The sequence below is a fragment of the Euprymna scolopes genome, chromosome 26, assembly GCF_053919585.1.
Source record: "Euprymna scolopes isolate OS-2025 chromosome 26, ASM5391958v1, whole genome shotgun sequence".
In the NCBI taxonomy this organism is placed as follows: Eukaryota; Metazoa; Mollusca; class Cephalopoda; order Sepiida; family Sepiolidae; genus Euprymna; species Euprymna scolopes.
In genome coordinates, this window is record NC_136507.1 from 83,023,867 (window position 1) to 83,048,971 (window position 25,105).

At 35.1% G+C, this 25,105-nt stretch overlaps 1 protein-coding gene across 5 annotated transcripts in view; it reads right to left on the minus strand.

Annotated features, from left to right (window-relative positions):
• Window positions 1-3,698: 3,698 nt before the first annotated feature.
• LOC145248226 (monocarboxylate transporter 12-B-like) overlaps window positions 3,699-25,105 on the minus strand; it is an 88,463-nt gene continuing 67,056 nt past the window's right edge. For 4 of the 5 annotated variants that reach the window (XM_080110101.1, XM_080110104.1, XM_080110105.1 and 1 more), the window contains 3 exons: window positions 14,408-14,950; window positions 10,906-11,144; window positions 3,822-4,362 (listed from right to left, as the gene is read on the minus strand). In XM_080110101.1, coding sequence (XP_079966227.1) covers window positions 4,229-4,362; window positions 10,906-11,144; window positions 14,408-14,950 — 916 coding nt within the window. In that variant the 3' untranslated portion in view covers window positions 3,822-4,228. Of the gene's footprint in view, window positions 4,363-10,905; window positions 11,145-14,407; window positions 14,951-25,105 lie in introns of all 5 variants that reach the window. The other variant, XM_080110102.1, reaches the window with a different exon arrangement.

Consider the following 25,105-nt stretch of genomic DNA (forward strand, 5'->3'; position numbering starts at 1 on the left):
AAAGAGGTTACAAGAAAGAGAAAAGAGCATCACCTACAAAGTTTTGATGCTAGTTTTAAACTCTATCAAGGGAAGGCGAGCCGAGCAACTTCTACCCAGATGTGGCAACAGTACATCATCTTATACATCTAGAGGATTAGATCGACAGTGAGATACTTATTGGAGCAGTAGAATGATCCAATCATTTTTTTCAGTGATCTTGGCAACAGATTTGATGTATGTGTTCCATTTCAGATCAGGAGTGAAGATGAGTGCAAGAAGTTTGTCAAGACATGATATTTCCCCAAGATGAGAGCCATTCATTTCAATTCACAATTTCATTGAAACTTACCAGCTGACCAGTTGATTGCTGATTGGCTAATCTTGTCAGCCTCTTTCAGCTGCTTACCATAACCTTCCAGAAGATGGCGATGGAAAGTTATATCAGGTTTTAGATAAGTACCCTAATTTTTGCCAAGCAGCACACAATTACACAAAAGTCAAATTCAGTAATATATTTGCTTATTATTTTCTTTTGAAAAATGTTTGCCACTGAAAAACAAATTGAAAATGATAAAAACAGACAAGACATTTATTAAAAAAAAAAAGTCCAGACAGAAACATAAAAAGAATAAATTCTTTATTTTATAATTGTTTTACGGAAGTAGTTTAAAAAAAAAACAAAAACAAAAAAAAACACAACTTTTTTTTTGGGGGGGGGGATTTTAAAATGTTATTAAAAACAATAACTATAACAAGAACCTTGTGAGATGCTTATCTCCATCGGATAATTCAAGGAAGTCTGAATGAGAATATTTAGTACTCCTCCTGATATGAGAGTACTGACCACAACACTGCCTTTTTAAAATTTTTTTTACAAATGAGTCACAACTTATCAAAGCCCAGTCAGAAAGCCGGGTAGCGAAAGGCAATTCTACAGATGGGCAGATCATGGAAAGAAGCTTTATTCACAGAATCTGACCTCCTGACGATGCTCTAGTTCATATTAGAACCAGTTGCTCAATGTACAACCACAGGTGGTTAGCCTACAGTTAGCAGAAAGTCCCTGACATGCACGTCAAGTTTCTTCAAACTGTGATAGTCTTTAAATGTGTTTCCACTGAATGTCACATCATGCACTCTTTTCGAAAAAAAAACAAAACTTTGACTCATTTCAGATGGCTACATTGAGTTTCTATCCACACTTGTAAAGCATTAGAAACAGGATGTCTGCGGGAAAACTATGCGTTTACTTCTCCATATTAAATGAAGTATTCCAAAGGTTATACCATGGAAACATTATTAATTCAAAAACTATTTCTTTGATTAAGCTGATCTGGTTATTATCATAAAAAAGTATCGGATTTGGAGAGAAAAAAATTCACCCTCAGATGTAGGTCTCCTTTATCTATTTCTGATCTACATTAACAGTTTATAACAGTAACGCCTTGTCCACTCTGCTATATGGAATTGAAACTTGGCATCTCACAATCATCTAATAGAAGAAAGTAGATGCATTTGATCCCCCTAACCAACCAATTATCGTTAATACAAACAACATCTACAGTTGCTTTTTTTTCTTTTTTTTTTTAACTCGCGTTCACCCCCTAACAAGGCATATTGCCACTGAAACGTAAGGGCTACTATTAACAAGATGTTGGTTTACATTACAGTTAAACTTCAGTGTATCAGTACAGCCAGGGAAGCAGGTAGCAGGAAGGGAATTCCAAACTCTAGCTGTTTGAGGGAAGAAAATATTAGAATAGAAAGCTTTCTGGCATCTAGGGACCCTAACAGTGAAGGAGTAGGATCTTATTGCTAAGTGACTTTGTCGGGGATATGTACGTCGAGGGGGTACAAGTGAAACGAGTTCATCAGAACACATTCTATTAAAATATTTGTAAAACAGGCACAGTGATGCAACATTGCGACGATGAGGCAAGGGCTGGAGCTTAGTTGATAAAGAACGTATCCTAACATTGACCGTAGAGAGAATTGGAATCCTCATGGAAAAAGAGGAAGAGGAAGATCAAAAATTAAATGGAAGAAGACTACAGAGAGATCTGATAGCAACAGGAAGAAACTGGAGGGATCCTGTGAATTTGGCTTCGGATCAAAAATGATAGTATACTTTACTTTTTACGTTCAGTTTAGATCGTAAACTTTAATTCTAAACTCGTGGTTAAATCAATAGTTCAATTCAATCTGTCCAACCATGTATTTTATGGTCTCTGCCAGATGCGGAAGTTCTCAAGTTTGAGTCTAAGTAATGATTCTAAGTAAGGAATGATGATATGATTGTGATTCTGGACAGTTTGTAATTTGGAAAGGGATCCAAGTGGAAACTGCGATCATCCAGGGAAGTGCTCAATGAAATTTGTTGTTACAAGGATATGTGTTGCATAGAAATGACTCGATAATGATAAAAGAGGCCTGTAATGTTCGGCTTAGTTCTGATGACTTCAGAGGAAAATTAAACCTGGAGAATATAGGATATGTGCAGAACAGGAGACTTTCATAGTATGGCCACATTTAAAGAATGGATGAAAGTTCTTATGTCAGTAAATATAGAACAATTAAGGTAGTCGATCCATTTCACTGGTGGAGGCCAAGGAAAATATGAGAGAAAATGATAAAAAAGGATTTGAAATGAAGATGTATAAATAAAGACCTGGCCAGATATAGGTTAGCTTGGAAGCGAATTTCTTACAGCCGTTCAACACATACCACCATGTAAAACGAATGTTCAACTGATGGTGATGATGTAGGACTAACGAAGGAAGTTAAATCTCAGGTGCTATATCAGGGTCGCCTACAGAAATGGTGTTGTAAAAGGATAGCATTGAACAATAAAAACGATTGTTGAACAAAAAAGAAAAAAAAGAAGGGTTTCACTATAATATTTAACCCTAGTTTGGACAAAAGAACTCTGAACATATGGAGGTACCCAAAGTTTATGATTGTGTCCAGACTTGTGTCTGACAGGATTGGGAAAGACAAGTTGATTAAGCCATGTCATCTTTCATGCACAATACAACCAGGAAGCAGGATGATAACTGCAATGAAGTCATTAAATAATATGTCAGTAAGTAATGTTCCTTGGCACATCTGGATTTGAGAGATTTTTTATTAGTTATAGATCCGGTAGATGAGGATGAATACTCGGAACCACTAGAGAATGTGTGCCAAATATCACAAAGGCATAAAAAGTTTATCCAGGAGATCATGGATGTGTGTGTGTGTGTGTGTGTGTGTGTGTGTGTGTGTGTGTGTGTGTGTGTGTGTGCAAGGATTGTGTTAGTATTATGCAAATAATACATTTCCCCTGCGAATTGTTTAGATGATATAATTAAAATGGTTTTTTATAAATTGTATTTACTAAAATAATATAGAATTCTGTGTACACTCATAAGCTGTGATACAGCGAAACAGTAGTGCATGTGGATGACGCGCACACACACACACACACACACACATATCTATTTATACACGTTATGTCATCTCTAATCTGCACAACAATTTCTATACAATCTACCTTCACTTGCTTATTTAAAAGTCCAATTTGCAAAGGGGCGATAACTCATTAAAAATGAGTTAATACTGTGATTAAAAACAAATTTATTGTCCAGCATTAAGCCTATATTTAAAAACAAAAATACAAGAAAATCTTTATCATTTACCCATCATGGGACGCAAAGATTATAATTCCAAAAATCATGTAAATTCATAAATTAGTTTTATTTTTATTCATAAAAATATAATATATCGTTTTTCAATTTCAACTGATTAATGATAAATCATAGCCATTACAAGGCTGAAAACAAACAAAAAAGTCTCAGAAGTTTGAATTGAGTTATTTCCCTTTGTTTATTGACGATGGCGGAGTGAGACACTCCATTCTCACTTCCTCATAAAATTTAATTTTTTTAGTTAAAAAAAACTACTTTATTAATTTATGTGATTTTTAGAGTATAGCATTTACATTCCATTGTGAGTACATACATTATACATTCTCGTGAATAATCCACAAGAACCAAAAAAATTAAAAAAAAGAAAAATGGATCAAGTTAATTTTTTGGTCAGTTTGTCATTTGATTAAAAGTAAAAAAAAAAAAACTGTGTTAAGGCAAAATGGTCATCTCAAGGGTTATCTCAAGTTGATTTGATCCCCATAAAATGTATACATTTATCAAAAATGTCTGTAATCAAATGTTTTTTGTTGGTTTGTCATTGTTCTTTTTTTCTATTTTTAAGATTTCATCTTTCGTTGTTGATAAAAATAAATCAAATTACTTGTTAAAAGAACTAAACTTCCAGTGGCAACCATTCCAGCAGTGAAATAGAAGGCAGGATCATAGGTGTCAAATATATCCTTTAGTTTTCCTGTAAAAAAAAAAAAAAAATATGAATAAAATAAATACAAGAACATTTTGATTTTGATTCATAATTTTTTTTTTTAATTGACGATCGAGCTCTTAAAAATTGATAAAAGGCTACTACTACTACTACTACTACTACTACAATAAATGGAGATGAAAAAGAGTTTTCTTGAAGTAGCTGTTCTGTATATGTTTTGGGCATTAAAATTTTGCAGGCAAAAAACAAGGATCTTTTTTGGGTACTTGTACAATTTAGTCAGGACATTAAAAAATGAAAATATTGAAAAATGGTTATATTGCATGTATCCGTTATGGAATGAAGTTCTCCGAAAAAAAATTTCACTTAATTTCATCAAGTAGTTTTATTTTACAGTGAAAAAACAGTTTGTTATGATACCGAGCAAAAGGTTTGATTTCTAGAAAGAAATGCTAGAATCAAAGATGGGGAGGGAGTATCGGCGCTTTACATGGAATTATCTCCCCATGGCGTGTTCAGCAAATTTCAAAATGGCTGACTTCAACATGCTCTCATAAGGTGTTTTTCCGCTGTAAAAAAAAACAAAAAACTACTCGATCAAATTAAATGAAATCTTTTTTCAGAGATCTTCAGTCCAAAACGGATATGTACAATATAACCTTTTTTCTCGATATTTTCATTTTTGAATGCCTTGACTAAACTGTACAAGTACCCTTTCTTGTGCTGAAACAAAAAAATTATGTGCAGGAATGCTAAAAGATTCAATAATTTTATGGTGCAATTTTCGTTTCTGATTGGCTGCAAGCAGAACGCGGCTCCATTTGATTGGTCAGTTTCTATCACCAGTGTCTACAAGTAGAACCTTACAATTTTTTAAATCATATCCAAACTATTACAACCGAGACTGTAAATTTTATTGTTTAAATGGATCAATAAGAACTCTGTCTAACTTCACTTAGAAAAGAGTTTTATTTATTTTATTTTTTTTTTAGGGTGGAGGAGGGGGGGCATTTTTATTTCTCGCTTTTGGGGGGGGGGGATTCAAACCTGCCTATTTTGCATTTATATATTTACAAAACTTTTTCATTTTCAAGTGGATTTTTGTGACACAGAGTCTGTTTATATATTCACAAATCATTTCCATTTACAAACGGATTTTTGTTAATTGATATTTATAATAAAAATAATAATAAAAATATAAAAATAAGTTATAATATTTATTTGCGACCAAGATTTACTTTTTTATGGCAAGTGCGTTTATTCACAAATATTTTAATAAAACTAGTTAAACCCAAATTTGGATTGACATTTCTATCACATGAAGACTTACAATTAAAAAATTGATTTTTATTTTGGTTTAAATAGTTTTATTAAAAGATTTTGTGAATAAACGCACTCTCCATAAAAAAAAATCAATCTTGGTCACAAATAAATAATATAACTTGTTCTTCTTCTTCTTCTTCTTCTTCTTCTTATTATTATTATTATTTATTTATTTAATAAAAATATCAATACAAAGATGACAGTTGTGTAAATATATAAAAACCGTACTCTTGGTCGCGAAAATCCACTTGAATGTAGCAAGGTGAAATCCACTCAAAAATTTAAAAGTTTTGTAAATATATACATGCAAAAAAAGGCAGATTTGAATCCACTCACCCTAAAAACAATGAGAAATAAAAATGCCCACCCCCGCCATCTTATTAAAAAAAGAAAAAACTTTCCTTACACGGATAGTACTCTAGGCCAGATTGACTTGTTTTTTTTTTTTACTTGTAAACAGTGGCAATTTTAAATGTGATATTCGTTCAAAACAGACGAAAATAGGATAAAAATCAATTCTTTTTTATTGATTTTTAGCCTTAATTTGGTAAAAATATCCATCCAAATTTTGGTTTAAATAGTTCTATAAATGAAAACTGTAAAAAAAAATTGCACTCTCGGTAAAGAACTCAATTTTGATCATGAATATAACTCATTATTATTATTTATTTTTATTTGTTTACCTTTTTTAATAAAAATATTAATCCAAAAATTAATTAAAGTTGTGTATTGCATCTGGCATATTAATTTCTTTGCTTCTGATACCCATATTATGGATGGAGGTTAGCATAACACGATGCAGGTGATTATTCTTTTCAAAAGTGAAAATCTGACTTGAGAACTGGCAAAATGTCTAGCTGTGTTACTGAATGCTTTTTTTTTTTTTTTTTTTTTTTTTTGTAATGAGGATTTAAGGCCAACTCCAAGAAACACCACCGGTTATTATTTTGCTGTAATTTTGAAACAAGAAGATGATGGACAGGCTGTTACGATAACGCAAAGTCATTTGCAGAGGTCAGCAGAAAACAACTTTTAGACTCTCAAAGTTAGGTAATTCTTTTTTTCAAAAGTGAAAATCTGACTTGAAGACTGGCAAAATGTCTAGTTGTGTTATTGAATGTTTTTTTTAAACGATTACAAAGCATCAGATTGATAAATTATGTTGCAATTTTGAAACGAGAAGATACCAAAGTGGCTGTTGCGATAACGCAAAGTCCTTACATCAAGCTTTCCTCCGGGCCTTGATAAGTGGTGACTCCTTTGTAAAAAAAAAAAAAAAAAAATGCAGCAACCGAGGTAGGATTGCAATTTTTGAACTTAGATGTCTTTTTAAATGTCACAATACTAGGCACTACTGCGATTCTAGCAAACAGTCTTGACACTTGTTTACTCTGTTGTGAAGGACATGATTGTTTGTTGTGCCGTTTGAGATTTTCTTAGATATTAGGCAAGCAGAGACACTATTATATGGAATAGTTGGTAGAGAATAACAGAAAATGAAAGGTTAACAAGGGTCAACTTGATGACATAAGGTGAGGATTGCTAGATTGTAGGAATTAAATAAAGTGGATATGACATTACATGATTCAAAGAAGGAATAGAAAATGAATCATGCATATATACGTTTACTTTGAACTTTTTAATTGATTGTGTTAAGCATACACATATGCACACCTGCACACAATGACAAATGACGTCACTAGAGTTTATAAATACATTCAAGAGACACACTTATTATCTGCAGATACACGTTTTATGTAAAGTGTTGAGATGGGTATACAACAATAGGGACTGACAAAATATAATTAATTAGTGATTTCAATTGCTCTCTCTCTCTCTCTCTCTCTCTCTCTATCTCCTGACCACTGGTCAGTGTGGCACAATGGAGAGCACCCCTTTTGAGGGAGCTGGGGCTTCTACATTAGTGAACCTTGTGCCTAACTTGTCTGTACTTGTGAGGTGCAGATGTGTTAAGCAGGTGTTTTGTGGGTTTGGGAAGGTAGGAGCATGTCGGCTGGGTTTGAATGACAGTCGTTTATTGATATTCAACCAAGTCAAAACGATTTGAGATCCTAGAAAAAGGAAAGGTGAAACTCAGAGAACACATCATCGAGGCACGAAAACAAAACAATGTTCAAACTGTATGAATATATCTTTATCTCTTTTTATGTCGCTCTCTCTCTCTCTCTCTCCTCTTCTCTTTCTTTTAATAAAGAAAGAAAGAATTAAATATAATGCTATTGTTTTAAAACAGCTGAAGCTTGGATTCTGGGGTCGGCAGACACGACATAACAGTTTAACTACATGCGTCTGGTTTCGACTCGTCTTTACAAAAATATGCTCTGCCAGTATTAAATGTAAAATAAATTATATATTTTTATAAAAATGCATTTGTTCACTATTTTTGTACAAGCTTTCAATTTCAGCATGAAGTTCCTACCATTAATGCCGACGATGGAAATGCTGCCTGTAATGACGCAATGAAGAGCCAAGAAGCAACTCACGCCAGCCGGTTTAATGTCGACGACATCTCAACCTGTTGCTTTACTGTTTTCATGTACCTATCATTTAATATTGTTAAAACACCCGGGGAGCTGGTTAGGTTCCCAGGACGTTTCTCAACCAAGTAATTCTTCCCAGGAAACGATAGGGTCATATCAGTTTGCGACAAATTCTTGTTGATAATAAATTTGAAGGCTATATTTCAGTCAGCAGGAAAACAGCCACACAGCAAAGTGGGAAAAAGCATGACGTCACATGGTTCAAAGAGAGAGAGGAAGACAGTGTGAGAGAGATGAGGGTGCCCATTTGGGAGCATGCAATGCATGAACATGTAAAATGATATAGGTAGACTTAATATAATTAGTGATTTCGATTGCTCTCTCTCTCTCCCTTTCTCTCTGCCTTATCATTTCACTGATCAGTAATTTGAAACAAAGTTCAAGTTGAATAAATGTCCTTTGTCTTCCATCAGTTCTTGGCTCATATTAGTCTTTTTAGAGGTATGAAAAAGTTTATTTGCAAAGAGCATTTCCTTAATTGATAAGTATGACACAGAAGCGCATAGCAGGAAAACATGCAGCATCGAACATAAGAATACTCTTTGTGGACTTTAATTAACTCTACTATTATATAAGATGAACTTTGTGTTTTGTGTGTGTGTGTGTGTGTGTGTATGTGTGTGTGTGGGAGAGAGAGAGAGAGAGAGTTAGTTCCTTATTGACTTGAAAAAGGCTGAGTTGATCTTTATGAAATTTTAAACAAAGGTGCTTTATGTGACTGGCAGTGTCCTTAGATAGGTTTTGTATCAGAATATCTTTGATAAGTATCGATAATCAAAATAATCCGATGAAAAAAAAGAACAAGCGATTTTAACCAAAGTTAACACCTTACACAGCCTAACATCACAAGTGCATCTGAGAAGTTTTATGACCATAACGAATAGAAAGGTCCAGCATATAAAATCAACGGTAGGTCATTTGATATGACAGGGGCGCATTCGAAATGAAAGTTTTCTGTTTAGCACACAAAAGAAATAAATTGTTGAAATCTTTAATAAATAAATTGTTGAGCACAATTGCACCATGATACTTGATATTGTCATTTTAAACTTAAATTCAAGCTATTATATATAAAAATACTGGTATTTTTTTACGACCTGCCCCAGCGTAGTATAAACCCCCCCATGTTAAGAATGGCTTTTGAGATTGCGGGGTGTTAATTCTGAAAGCCGTTCTTAACATGGGGAGGTTGGGGTGTTTATAAAATTCTGGGGCACATTGTAAAAATTTACCAAAATACTTTCATAAAATCAACAGTAGGTTTTCTACAGTGCAATTTAAACTACAATGTATTGTGAACTAATTCACTGTAGGGAGGCATGTGAAGCTTCCTCCAGGTGGACTGCAGTCAGTGGGTCCCCAACTAGAGCAGGCAACTAATCAATTTGATTGAAAAATGGTCGATTTCACCAATTTCCATATCAATAAAATATTGGAAATTTTTTTTTTTAAATACTAAGGATGAGAATTTCATCAAAATCGGTGGTATTTGAATTATAGCTAAGAGTTTCCACCCACTCTTTTTCCCATTTATATAAAACTAAATTAAACCAAATATAGCCAACATTACCCATCTTCATGCCGAGCAGCTTTGTTCCAAAATTCATACTAATCAGTTCTTTCTGAGCTATCAGATTTCTCTTTATTAAGAGGGCAATTATATTTTTTGGCCCAATTGTTATTTGGACAATTTCCACTCTGCTCCTCCTACTACTACAAAAATTGACCGTCTTTTAAATAATCTGGCCTGAAGCAAACGCACATGTAATTGGAGATAAGTGTTATCTATTTGCTTCCCCACTGAGCAAATTGGACACAAGACCGCTTTTTAATGTGAGGAGAAAGAGGATGGGGTGGGAAAAGGGGGACCAGCTTCGCCGAGTGGGGTGGGGGAGCTGGATAGTGACAATTGGTATGAAGGGTTTCCCTTACATTCACCAAAACAAGAGCAATGGTCTGATATATGGGGTTGCCCCCCCCCATTTAGTCTTTAATGCAGCATCTGTCCTAGAACAGATGGTATTTATTTGCTCCCCCACCGAGCAAATTAGGCACAAGGCCGATTTTTAAAGTGAGGAGTGAAGGGGAAATGGGGACCAACTCCCCGGGGAGTAGGGGAGCTGGATAGTGACAATTGGTATGAAGGGTTGCCCCTACATTGACCAAGGTCTTATATGTGGGGTCGCCCCCACATATGGTCTTTGCTTGCAGTATCTGTCCTAGAACAGATACTACACTTTGATCTTTGATCCCGGGTCACTCCATTGAAAGAAGTCACCTGAAGCAGTCCAAGGTATGTACAAGACAGAAGACGGATTTTACCTTGCATTCATGAATATTCCTTAACGAAATTTATTCATTTTTGGAAATAATCTTTATCTGAAAATATTTTCCAAATTTAATAGTTCCTGCTCTATCATCTAAACTCTGAGCTCTGTCTCATCACCACATTGTTGCATCCTCGTACCTGTTTTACAAGTATTTATTTGTATTACAATAAAATATCAACACAGTGAACTGATAGAGGCCACTAGACCAACAAATCAAACGTGCTGGAACTATTTTAGTTGTGTGCTAATTTGGTTTAAGATGAGCCGTAATGTATAATGCAAATTCACAATTAAAGAAGAAAACAAAAAACTATGCTATGTTAAAAGAAGGAGAAAAAATAAAGTTAAAATCCAACCTGCAACTGGTGGTCCAATCAAAGTCCCAATTCCTTGAAAACACGTGGTCCACCCGAATGAACTCGATAATTTTTCAACACCCAACAAGTCAACAATGATGACTGATTTCTGAGCAATATATCCTCCACTGAATACCCCATACATAGCAGATATCGAAGCAAATTCAATAAACGTAACTGCCACAGGGCATGCCATTAAAATTATTATGTTTAACATGCATATCAATGTGTAGAAATACCTACAAAAAAAAAAAAAAAACCCAGACGTAATTAGTTTAAATTATCAGGGCTACCCAGCACTGCAAGCCATAGTAGCAATTAATTTAGTTTTATTAATGACAACAATATTTCCTATTTTTGTAACATGTGAGATAAATTTTATTATATACATAGACATGTCGGTCACAATTTTTTAAAAACGTAATAAATGCATTAAAAATTCTTTCTTTTTTTTCAGTGTAATGAACACTTTACAGAAAATTTTTTTAATGTAATAAATACATTACAAAAAATTGTTTAATGTAATAAATACATTACAAAAATTTTTTTTTAATGTAATAAATACATTACAAAAATTTTTTTAATGTAATAAATACATTACAAAAGTTTTTTTAATGTAATAAATACATTACAAATTTTTTTTTAATGTAATAAATACATTACAAATTTTTTTTAATGTAATAAATACATTACAAAAGTTTTTTTAATGTAATAAATACATTACAAAAGTTTTTTTAATGTAATAAATACATTACAAAAATTTTTTTAATGTAATAAATACATTACAAAAATTTTTTTTTAATGTAATAAATACATTACAAAAATTTTTTTTTAATGTAATAAATACATTACAAAAGTTTTTTTAATGTAATAAATACATTACAAATTTTTTTTTAATGTAATAAATACATTACAAATTTTTTTAATGTAATAAATACATTACAAAAGTTTTTTTAATGTAATAAATACATTACAAAAGTTTTTTTAATGTAATAAATACATTACAAAAATTTTTTTAATGTAATAAATACATTACAAAACTTTTTTAATGTAATAAATACATTACAAAAGTTTTTTTAATGTAATAAATACATTACAAAAATTTTTTTAATGTAATAAATACATTACAAAAAATTTTTTAATGTAATAAATATGCTGAAAAAATTTCTTTTTAATGTAATAAACACATTGTGAAGAATTCTTTGAATGTAAAAAATACATTACCTTAATTTTTTTAATGTAATGTGAAAATTTTAAACTAAAAAATATATTCCACAAAATTTTTTTTTTTAACAGAATAAACACATCGCAAAAAATTTCTTAATGTAATAAATATATTGTTAAAATTTTTAAATGTAATAAATACATTGTGAAAAATTTTTAATGTAATAAATACGTTGTGAAATTTTTTAAAATGTAATAAATACGTTGTGAAAATTTTTTTAATGTAATAAATACGCTGTGAATTTTTTCAATGTAATAAATACGTTGTGAAATTTTTAATGTAATAAATACATTGTGAAATTTTTTTAATGTAATAAATACATTGTGAAAATTTTTTAAATGTGGTAAATACGTTGTGAAAATTTTTTTATGCAATACATTGCAAAGAATTTTAATACAATAAATACACTGCAAAAATTTTTTTATGTAATATATACATTATGTAAAATTTTTATGCAATAAACACATTGCAAAATATTTTTAAATATGATAAAAAGAATGTAAAAATGTTGTAATGTTATAAATACATTGTGCAAAATGTTTAATGTAATAAATATATTGCAAAATAGTTTTAATGTAATAAATATATTGCAAAATAGTTTTAATGTAATAAATATATTGCAAAATAGTTTTAATGTAATCAATACATATCGAAATTTTTTTAACCTTAATAATACATTGCAAAATTTTTTTAAATGTCATAAATACATTGCAAACAAAAATTTGAACTGTTGAACCTACGCAACCTCCCTGTGCCGAATCTATGATCCCTGGTCAATCTAATCGGATTAAGGAAATCCACCAACAAAACAGGCATCCTGGAGTCAAGCAGACCCTATATTTAGCTAAGTTGGTTGAACCAGGAGTGCAAAGGGCAGACATCATGGAAGGGGTCAAAAACTGCGTGGAATGCCAGTCTACTGACTTGGCACCGGTTCACTGGGAAAAGGGGAAGTTGGAAGTTAGGAGCCACTGGAGCTGGCTAGCGATAAACATTACTCACCACAATGGCGAGGATTTCCTGACTCCCATTGATTGTGGTCCATCAAGGTTTGCCATATGGCATATGCTGCGTCGACAAGATACAGTCACTATTGTCCGTCAACTAAACAATATTTTACTTGAAAGTGGACCTTCAACAGAGATATTGCTTGACAATGGTGCTGCATTTACAAGTGAGCAGTTTAGATAGTTTACTGACAGCTGGGGCATACATCAGAGGTTTCGATGCGCCCATGTAACTAGTGGAAATGGGATCATTGAACAGAATCATTAAACCATCAAAACAATTGTGGCTAGATCAGGCTGCAGAGTGTTTGAGGTAGTTTATTTGTACAATGTAACCCCGAAGGATGATGTTTCGCCTTCTACGGCACCGGATGATATATTGCATAGGTATCACGTCAAGGTGAAAGGCATAGAGAGGAACCCGCTGCCTGAACTGGAAATAGCCGGAGAGAGAGCGAGGAAAGAGGATGTCGTGTGGATCAAGAACCCGTGAGACAAGTGCACGACAAGGTATGGAGTCGGGCGAGTCACTGAAATAATCAGCCCACAAGCGGTGCGGGTCGACGGCATACTCCGTCATGTTAAAGACATATGGTTAGTAACGCAACCATCACTAGACGACATGAGCCAATCAGAGTCAGAATCTAGCGAGGCATCGCTCTGGATTGCAGCACCACCATCAGACAGTAACTCAGAGATTAGTAGCCTCCAAGAAGACATAGAGACACGGAGATGCATAACCCTCAGACTGCAGACGAATCACAAGTGAAGATGAGGCGTGTGTTATCCCCCCTCAAAGAAGCACCCGGCGAAGAGGATCACTACCCCCTTGTCATCTCTGTGATTATGAGATCAGGGGGGAGTGTGGGAAAAATGGCTTACTATGCAAACGTCCTCGTGTCTGTCTGTCCTGTGAGTCGCGCGCATTGAGAAAGAAAGAAAGAGTCCATCATGGCGGCCGTGACGTTTTGTAGTGAACGAAGTCTCGCAAGATCATATGTGCGTGCATTATAAAAACAGGTCACTTGTCGGTGGGAGAGGAGAGAGAAATCATTTGACGTTTGAGAAGCGGCAAAATCAGTTGGGAGAATTTGTGTGAGCAGTTATTTTTGCCTGTTAATCAGCCACATCAGTTGGGAGAATTTGTGTGAGCAGGGATTTTTGCCTGTTGATCGACCACAAATAATTAATCCTCATCTAAAAAGTTTAGAAACGTGAACACATTCAAAGGCAACTAAGTAAAAAAGAAGGAGAACGGAAAGACACAAACCTGCGATATGGTTTTATGCGCTTCAAATCTAAAACAACGCTCACGAAGATACGACTAATAAAGTCGGCTACTCCCGAGATGGACACGAGAATGGCTGCATTCATTTCGCTGACCCCTTTCTGTATTGCCAAAGCCGGAATGAACACGGGCACCGACTGATAGGCTAAGGTAAAAACACATATACTAAACAAGAACATGCAGAAATGTAGATCTTTTAAAAGCGAAAAATTCAGAATTGCTCGGTTCTTGTCGGAGTATTTATCACCAATGAAGAATTTTTTTATGGCTACGCAGCAATTTCGGTCCTTGCTCGAAATCGGCTCATAATTGTGGGAATGCGTAAGAGAAATGTGGGTTGGACGAATCGCTTTTTTGCGTACGTTTTCTGTAAGCGAAGGAGAAGAGAACGTTGTCTTTGGCCACTTATTATTTGTTGAACTGTCACTCATAGTAGCACCTGCTGCCGTCTCGCTGTCCTCCATGTTCGGTGAGGCAAGCAATTCAACGTTTTCGGATTCTGCTGTACTTGGGGGCGGTTCCCAACTGAAATACAAAACAAAATATCAGAAATATTAGTTATGCCAAATATTTTGAAGCATGAAAAATCTAATACATAAAAGCCTGCCTGTTTGTCTGTCTTCATATTTTTAAACTCTATCTCCTCCGAAACTAAAAGTCACAGCAGAACTATCTTCCATATTTGCCTGTTTTCCAGCTGACTACAATATGGTCGTCTTCAAGTCCAATGTAAACAAGTTTTTCATGAGCCATTCCCTTAAGTAATCCAATTTACCAAACTTACACTACTAACGATTACTATGATATTGTCCGATTGACTACTGTACACTCTTTAACCCTTATCCTCGAGTGGCCTCTGGGCCTTGATAAGTGGTGACTCCTATGTAAAAAAAAGACATCAGATTAATCACCAAACACGAGTTAAAATAATTGTATGCTAAATATTCTTCAAATTAATAAAACGAATGCCAGTTTTTTAAATTCATGTATTTAAAATTGTACGATTATAGTTTGAAACAATGCATTTTAAAATGAGTAAAGTAAGAAATTTTGGTAATCTATATATATATAAAAGCGAAAATGTGTGTATGTATGTATGTATGTATGTACGCTTTTCCTCGATGCCCACAAAAGGCTTCTTTCAGAGAAGCGCTCGCTTGCTTCGTAACGTCTTAAAACTTTTTATATCATCTATAAATTGTAATATCTCACACTTAACCACGGAGCTCGCCTGTCTATTTAATTTTATTGACTTTCAAACGTTAATTATTCGACATTTCCCGCATCGACACACGTTACATTCGGTTTTCGGTATAAACAAAAAGCAAAACTCGACTCTAATCACTGGCCGAAAGCCAGTGGTCTCTAGAGAGCTAAGTAACGTTTGGTCAATATCGACTTCGTCATATAAGACGGTAGCTTTCATTTCCAGACGAGACGCTCCCCCTAATAAACAGGGAACGGGTTTTTAAAAACAAACAAACCGATTTATTGACCTCATTAAAAACTGTCCCGCACAAAATGCTAACTGCTGAATACCTATCACCGTCACGTCAATCAAAAACGCGCACCTGTTTGTTTTTTTCACACTTTACTATTTTCCAACTGCGCGTCAAGGCTTCGTTTTTTTATCACGGGCACCTGTTTTATTTTTCACATTTCAGGTTTTTTTCACACACACCTACAAATACCCGAGCAACGCCGGGTACCCCTTGCTAGTCTATATGTATAAAAGGCAAAATGTGTGTGACCATTTCGTGTATGTCTCGCAAAGGCTTCTTTTGCACATGCTCCTGGGGTTATTACGATCACTTACAACTGTTTATATAGCCCCTAGATAATAATATCTAGGATTTGGGAACGTGTGTAGCGTCTAGATTTATTTATGTCGATTTTTACAAAATTATTCCTATTTTGGCTTCTCACATGTTGATTCGGCTTTTTCGTATAAAAAGCGAAACTAATTCAAAGCTAACCAGCTGTTCTCGGCACCGCACCAGGAAACGTCCAGAAGCAGTCAGCTTTGATCAATGTGGGGCGGCCAAACTCCATATATCAGACAATTGCTATTCAATCTGGAAAATGGGGAGCTGGTTTCCCCCTCCCCAACATTTTGGTGAAAAAAACCAGTCAAAGTTGGGTAAACAAACCCAAAAGCTGCCCGCAGCAAAAGTAAAGTCCACTCCTTCTATTTGACCTCATTTTTAATGAGGTCAAATAGAAGCAGAGCAAAAGTTTAGTCCGCTACTTCTATGACCTCATTAGTAGAGTTAACTTTTCAATTCTGTTTTTATTACTAAAATTCAACCTTGACTCCGTTAGTATGTCGTGGTGGCGCAGTGGTTAACGTTGCACAACTTTTTTTCACGCTTTAATTTCCAACTTTTCCTCAAGGGTTCAGGTTTGATCCTCATACTCACCTACTAAAACTTTTTTTTATTTTAACCCCTCCCCCCCGAGTTTTGATTTACTCAAAACCACAGACACCTCCAAACACCCGGGCAACGCCGGGTACCCCCCCGCTAGTGGTGAAATAAAGGAGAGCCTAACTTTCAACCACACCGGAAGTTGGCACCCACTTCTCTAAATTCAGGTATGGAAACACAGAATCGATACAATTTCCAAATATATTTTATGTTTATCTTTTTTACCCCATTATAATAAAAACGTTTAAAAATACGTTAACTTTTTTATCAATTATTTTTTTATTTTTAAATTGCATAGTTAATATGTTATCTATCTATATATATAAAAGCGAAAATATATGTATGTATGTGTGTATGTTTGGATGTCTGCTTAAAACTTTCGACAGACGCGACGAAAATTCACAAACTCGGTATCATATCGAAGCTCCATCCTTTGCTCGAAAAATTGGCCAAAAACGTTAAATTTTTCACCCCGAAATCCGCAATTTTCAACGGGGGGGGGGGGGTCAACAAAAACGGTCCTCTCGTGACAATAACCGATTCTACGCATGCATCAGATGACGTCGTGACCTGATTTACTTTAAATAGTTGAAAAACGGAACAAACTTCATGTACGTCGCGTTAGCTCAGTTGGTTAAGGCCTTAGTTTATTATCTAAACGTTTTGGGTTCGAATCGTGGTGTAAGATGTTTTTTGTTTTTTTCGATTTTTTAAATTTAAATATTGAACCAGTGTTATTTAAGCCATTTTTCACGTAACGTTCGTTTTTCTGTTTTTTTTTTTTTTTTTTTTTTACTTAGCGACACCCAAAAACACCCGGGTACCCACCGATTTTTAAAATTTTAATATCGAAACAGGCTTATTTAAGCCATTTTTCACGTGTTCGTTTTTTTGTTTTCATCGTTCGTTTGCCTTACGTTAGTTTTTTTATGTTTTTTTTTATTGTTTGATCGCCGCATAGCGGGGAAAACAGAAACTGGCTTCCGCAACTTGACATTGTCGCACCTGCTAATTTCGGTTTATAAACGTCAACTTAACACACTTATCAATTCATCTGTTTTCGTGGTCGAGATGGTTAGGTCGCAGGGTTTTTTTTTTCCATTTCCTTTCCACCTCAGCATCAAACGTTCTGGGTTCAAGCCTACCTTTATACTAAAACTATTTTTTTTCTTTTACACCTCCAAACAACCGGCCAACGATTATTTTTTTAACAGGGTTGTTTTAATCTACCCCCCCCCCCAACACACACCTCCAAACACCTGGGCAACGCCGAGAACCCCCGCTAGTATATATATAAAAGCGAATATGTGTGGATGTATGTTCGCTTTTTGTGTATGTCCAAGAAAGGCTTTTTTCCGGCGGATTCTCGAGGTTGTCGCTCATTTTTAAAACTTTTTATATCACGTCTAAATGATAATATCTACGACTTAACAACGTTGGTCGCCTCTCTATTTAATTTGCTCGACTTTGAAATGGTAATTATTCAAAATTTTCGGTTGGGCACATGTTGCATTCGTTTTTCGGTATAAAAAAAAGCAAAACTCGATTAGAATTACTGGTCCACGGCCAGTGGTCTCTAGAAAGCTATTTAACATTTGGTCAATGTCGGCTTTGCCATATCAGATGGTTGCTTTCATTTCAAGATGAAACACTCCCCTCTTAATAAACAGGGAGCTGGTTTTCCCCAAAGTTAGTTAAAAACAAACAAACTGGTTTATTGACCTCATTAAAAACTGTCCCGCAGAAAATGTTAACTGCTGAATAGCTATTGCTTATGATCGCCGCCTGCGCATTAAACTTTTTTGTATATAAAAAAAAAGAAGCCGACAGACTCGCGATAAATAAAACACTGTCCTGCACTCAAAGTTCACATCAATAACTCGTCAAAAACGGGCACCTTCTTTTTTTTCACAATTTACTATTTTCCAACTGCGCATCAAGGCTTCGTTTTTTTCTTCTCATTTACCCAAAAACACACACACCTACAAACACCTACTCCCCGGGGAACTGGTCCCCATTTCTCCTTCACTCCTCACATTAAAAATCGGCCTTGTGCCTAATTTGCTCAGTGGGGGAGCAAATAAGTATTTCTCGGCTTTCGCGCCGAAACGTCCAGAAAGCAATCAGCTTTTGATCAATGTGGAGTTTCTCCTTATATCAGACAATTGCTATTCAATTTGGACAATGGGAAGCTGCCCCCCCCCACCATCATCTGGGGAAGTGAAAACTAAAAATACTGCCACGTCATCATAACGATCCCTCGATGACCTCATTTAGCGTCTTCCTGTCAATCAAACCTCTTTCACTCGCTTTATAAGCCTTAACTTAACACGCTAATCAATTACTCTCACTCCTGGTCGAGACGGTTAAGTAGCTGGTTCAATCCCGCGTCCCGACTAAAACTATTTTTTTTTCTTTTACACCTTTAAACACCCCGGGCAACGTTTTTTTATTACTTCGCTTATTTTTTAGTTTACCTCACCCCCCCTATACACACAGGTTCGATCCGACAGGTTTATTTATGCCATTTTTTTTACCATTTTGGTTTTTGTTTCTCCGATTTTTTTACGTATTACTTACCCACCCCCATAAACACACCTACAAACACCCGGGCAACGCCGAGTGCCCCCTGCTAGTATATATATATATATATATATATAAGTGAACATGTGTGTGTGTGTGTGTCTGTGTGTGTATATTTTCCTATGCAATAACTCCATCAATTTTCAGTCTACAGATTCGAAATTTGATATACAGGGTACTGAGATTTGGGAAAATCTTTGTAATCAGTTTTACGCCAGAAATTTTGAACCCTTAAGGTTCAAAATTCAACGATTTATTTTGGACATGGATCTAACTTAATAACTTGATTTGAGCCCAAAACAATAAATGTTAAAGGATCATAATAGGGGTCAAAATTTTAAAAAATTGACTGCTTTTTTTTTTTTCTCAGCATACACCTCCAAACACCCGGACAACGCCGGGCTGGAATGATAGTATATATATAAGAATATGCAATTAAACTTAATATGTCATATATATATGTGTGTGTATATATATATAAACTTTAAACATAATTAAAACTGTAAAAAATATGACACATTCATAGTTTTTTCTCCATGTTTCTGCAAATAAATGTATTTTTAAAATATCTAAATAGTTTGACAAAATATATAACATATTAACTTAAATTTGAAAAAAATTTTAAATTGATAAAAAGTTGAATTTAGAATGTATGGTTGGTTGGTTGTTTTTGTTTTATAGCATATCAACCATTTTCAGGTTATTTAATGTTGAATCCAATGATTTTGAAGAACAATTTTTTAATAGAGTATATTTGTTTTCTTTAAGTCGGTTTCTATTTAACGCAAAGTTGGGACCTAACAGGTACTACCAGTCCGGGTCAGAGTGGACCTGGGAGCAATGGCAATTAAAGGGTGACTTCACACTCCACAAAGCCCGCAAGCTGGGGCCTCACCACCGGATATAGTTTAAGGTCATATCCAGGAATGAATTTAGAGACGGGGGTGCCAGCTTCCGGTGTGTTTGAAAGTTAAGTTCTCCTTTTATTCACCTTTACCAAATTTTAAAAATTTTTCAGATTAATTACCATTTTTTTTAGCTGATCAATTTTTTTTTTTTTTTACACAGTGGTCACCACTTATCAAGGCCAGGAAGCTACTCAGAGATAAGGGTTATTGCAAGTACATTACGTTAGTGTGGAGATTTGATTAGCCAAAACTAAAAACAACAATCTTCCTCTACAAAGCAACCAGACCAAACCGGACACCATGAATAAATATTTGAAGAACGAAAAAACTTTTAGCATAAAAATCTATTTCCAAAATCCCTGTATTCAGTACTACAAAATCGAAAAGGGTTGATATGCTGTAAAACAAAACAACCAAACCAAATCGATTGCTAATAAATGTTGAAATGTAAACGATAGAAAAGAATGTAAATTACATATACTAATAAACCAAAAAGATGATTTTTTTTATTTTTTTACAACGGTGGTCACCACTTATCAAGGCCCAGAAGCCACTCAGGGATAAGGGTTATTGCAAGTACATTACGTTAGTGTGGAGATTTGATGAAGTGTTTACTTAAGGGGGCGGTTCATTAGGAATTTGTTAACGTTGGACTTGAAGACATCCAAGTTGTAGTCAGGTGGGAAGCAGGCAGACGGAACAGAGTTCCACAGGCGTGCAGTTCTAAGAAAGAAGCTTTGTTCATGGAATCCACGTTTTGATTTAGGCACAGGTAAAGAGTGGGGGAAATTTTTCACAGTGGATTCAGCTACACGGGTGTTTTTCGTGAAAGATTGGCGAGGGGGGACCAGAGATATTATTTTTTGAATGTGTGCAAAGGTGATAATGTATCACCTTTGCATACATAGCCACATTATTATATTAGCCATATTGTTATATAGATAATTTTGACATTTTAAAAATCTTGGTACTTATGCAGTGAACAACTCATTTTTCCACAAATATCGTCTCAGCATATTCCAACAGCTTGTATAAACTGCCAGAATATGGTGAAATGTTCAGCCATTGTAGCAGATGACATTTAATATATTGGAAGAAAATATGCATTTTAATCATTAAAAAATTTCAAATCATCTATCTCTATATATAAAAGCGAAAATGTATGTATGTTTGTTTGTATGTATCTGTGTTTGTATGTCTGCTAAAAACTTCCGACAGACAGAACAAAAATCCACAAACTTGGTCTCATATGAAAGCCCCATCCTTCACCCGACAAATATCGAAAAATTGGCCAAAAACGTTAATTTTTTCACCCTGAAATCAGCACTTTTCTACGGGGGGGGGGGGCGGGGGGGCGGGTCAGCAAAAACCGTCCTCTCATGACGAGATCGGTTCTACGCATGCGTCAGACGACGTCATAACCTGATTTAGCTTAAATATTTGAAGAACTGATACAATTTCGTGTACATCGTGTTAGCTCAGATGGTTAGAGTGTTGGGTCATTATCTAAACATTTTGGGTTCGTATTGTGGTGTGAGATGTCTTTATTTGTTTTTTTTTTTCGATTTTTTAAATTTTAATATTGAAACAGGCTTATTTAAGCCATTTTTCACGTAACGTTCGTTTATTTGTTTTTTTTTACTTCGCTTATTCTTAGGTTTTCATTAACACCCTCCACCCCGACTGACCACACACACCCAAAAACACCCGGGTAACCACCGATTTTTTAAATTTTAATATTGAAACAGGCTTATTTAAGCCATTTTTCATGTGTTTTTTTTTGTTTTTGTTTTTATTTTTCAGAAGTTTTAAAGAAGTTTTAACGTTCGTTTTTCTCTTTTGTTTTTCCGATTTTTACATTTAACATCGTTTGTTTGCCTTACGTTAGTTTTTTTGTGCTTTTTGTTTTGATTACCCCCGCTTTATTTTTCAGATAAGTTTTAACGTTCGTTTTTTTGTTTTCTTTTTTGTTTTTTTTTTTACTTCGCTTATTCTTATGTTTTCATTAACACCCCCACCTCTGCCCGACCACACACACCTCCAAACACTCGGGTAACGCCGGGTATCCCCCTGCTAGTATATATATAAAATCGAAAATGTGTGTTACTGTGTGTGTGTGTGTGTGTGTATGTGTGTGTGTGCATGCATTTTTCTGTATGTCCACCAAAGGCTTTTTTCGCCGGACTTCTCGGTCGGGTCACTCCTTCTTAAAACTTTTTATACCCTCTACATAATATCTACCAGTTATGACCAGAGGTCGCATCTATCTTTAATTTTCCCGATTTTTATGCGCTATTTTTGAGATTTTTTTTCGATCGCTGTGTCTTCGTTACACTTTTCAGTATAAAAAAAGCGAATGCTAGGGCGGGGAAAACAGAAACTGGCTTGCAGTGCCAAACTTAGTTTGACCTTAATAAGGTCAAACATCACGCGACTTAACTTTCTCGCACCTGTCAATTTCACTTTATAAACGTTAAACTAAGACGCTTTTCACTTCATCTCCTCTCGCGGCCGGGATGGTTAGGCGGCACATTTTTTTTCCCTTTCTTTTCCACCTTCGCGTCAGGGCTTCGGGTTCGAGCCTACCTTCCCACGAAAACATTTTTTTTTTCTTTTACACCTCCAAACACCTCCAAACACCTGGCCAAAATTTTTTTTAAACAGAGTTGTTTTGATGTAACCCCCCACCCCCCAACACTCACACATCTCCAAACACCTCCAAACACCTGACCAACATTTTTTTTTAAACAGAGTTGTTTTGATGTAACCCCCCACCCCCCAACACTCACACATCTCAAAACACCTGGGCAACGCCGGGTACCCCCACTAGTCTATAATATAAATATCACCTGTCTGTTTAAATGTATGTTTGTATGTCTCCCAAAAACTTTTGACAGAGGCAACGGATTATCATTTTAAAGTTCGACCCTTCAGATGACAAATATTGAAAAATTGGCCAAAAACATTAATTCCTTCACCCTCAACTGGGCACTTTTCTACAGGGAGGGGGGGGGTCGCTTTTTTCGCCGATATTTTCGAAAGTCATCACCTCTTTTCGATTGTCTAGCCTTAATTTAAACCTATGTCACTTCCGGTTTGGTGATGGGTGCAACAGCTAACACGTCACGTTTTTTTTTTTTCACTTTCTTTTCCTCCTTCGCGGTACGGATTCGAGCCTGCCTGCCTACTACCCCTTTTCCTTTTTATTTTTTGCTCAGCCAACACCCTTACACATACCTCCACTTTCTTTTCCACCTTTACATCATGGATTCGAGCCTGCCTGCCTACTACAACTTTTTTTTTTTGCTCAACACACCTACAAACACCTGGGCAACGCCGGACACCCAAGCTAGTTAAATATAAATCATTTTCGTGAAAATGTCACAATGAATCTAACGAGTTTGCAGATTATGCTCAATGCTTCCATTCAGTCTTATGAGGCAATAGTTGCGCAATCTCCATCCAAATCTCCCCTGAATCGCCACTACTTGAGTGAATGAGAAATGGTAGATGACAGGAAACAATGCCGAGATAAGTGCCACATACAACACCCGGAATTCCCAAATAGTCACCCATCTTAGTAATGACCAGGCTCAACATTGCTTAACTTTAGTAATCAAACGGGAACCAGTGTGTTAAGATTATGCTACAGTTTCCAGAAAAAAGTTCTTTCATTTTTGCCAGGAATGGAAATTAATTGGAAATATTGCGACTATTTGAAATTAAAAAAAATTTTTTTATTTTTTTTATTACATTTTCACCCCAAACAAGGCACATTGCCACTTTGTTATAGGGGGCTACTATCAGGGACATAAGCATCAGGGGTACTGTGTAGGGAGTTCGGCAGCAAGATGTCAGTTCACGTTACACTTGAACTTCTTAGGAATCATGGGCAGATAATAAAAAATCCCCCCTCCCCCTCAAAAAAAACAGAGTACATAAAAAAAAATCATTTTGTTATAAAAATACGTTTTTTTCATACTGTAACATTGTGCACCTTTTTTAAAGGTATCGTTACATTTTAACAAACCCAACACTTTGTAGACTCCATCACAAGGAACATGAAGAAAAAACTTTCTTTTTTTTAACAAATGCCTTTATATCTGGGATTTGCAACAATGCAGATTTTTCTAAATATCTAAACAGTTCCTTTCTCCTTTTCCGGACACATGGGACTTTTCCTCTCAGCTCTGATGCCACCCACGCATCTCAAATATGTCTCGAATCTCACTTCTCCGAACACTCGTGTACTGAACACATCCTTTTCCGTTCTCTTGCGTCTCGAATACATCTTGAATCCTCTGTCCCAAATACGTCTTAAATATATGCTTCTCTGAACATGTGTGTCCTTTTTATCTCTGCAGTGACGTCACATCGCGCAGCCGGCTTTTACATATGGTTGCTGCTGCTAACCCAATATCAGTGGCTCTGTTATAGTAACCTCCCAAGAAAAAAAAACACTCCTTAAAATAGTAACGTTTCATATGAAAAAAAAATAGAAGCAAGAAAAAAAAAAAACAAACAAAAGTGTTTCTATTTATTTATTACAAAAAATAAATATTCATTCATAAAACTTACCATAGGTTGATTGTTTTTTTTTTTAATTCTTGTATTTCAATTTTTGTTTGTTGAAATTACTATATAATAAATACTTTCTTTGATGTTTTACTCCTGGATATGACCTTAGACTATATCCGATAGCGAGGTCCAAGCTAGTGGGCTTTGGGGAGTGTGGAGCCACCCTTTAAATAACATTGCTCCCA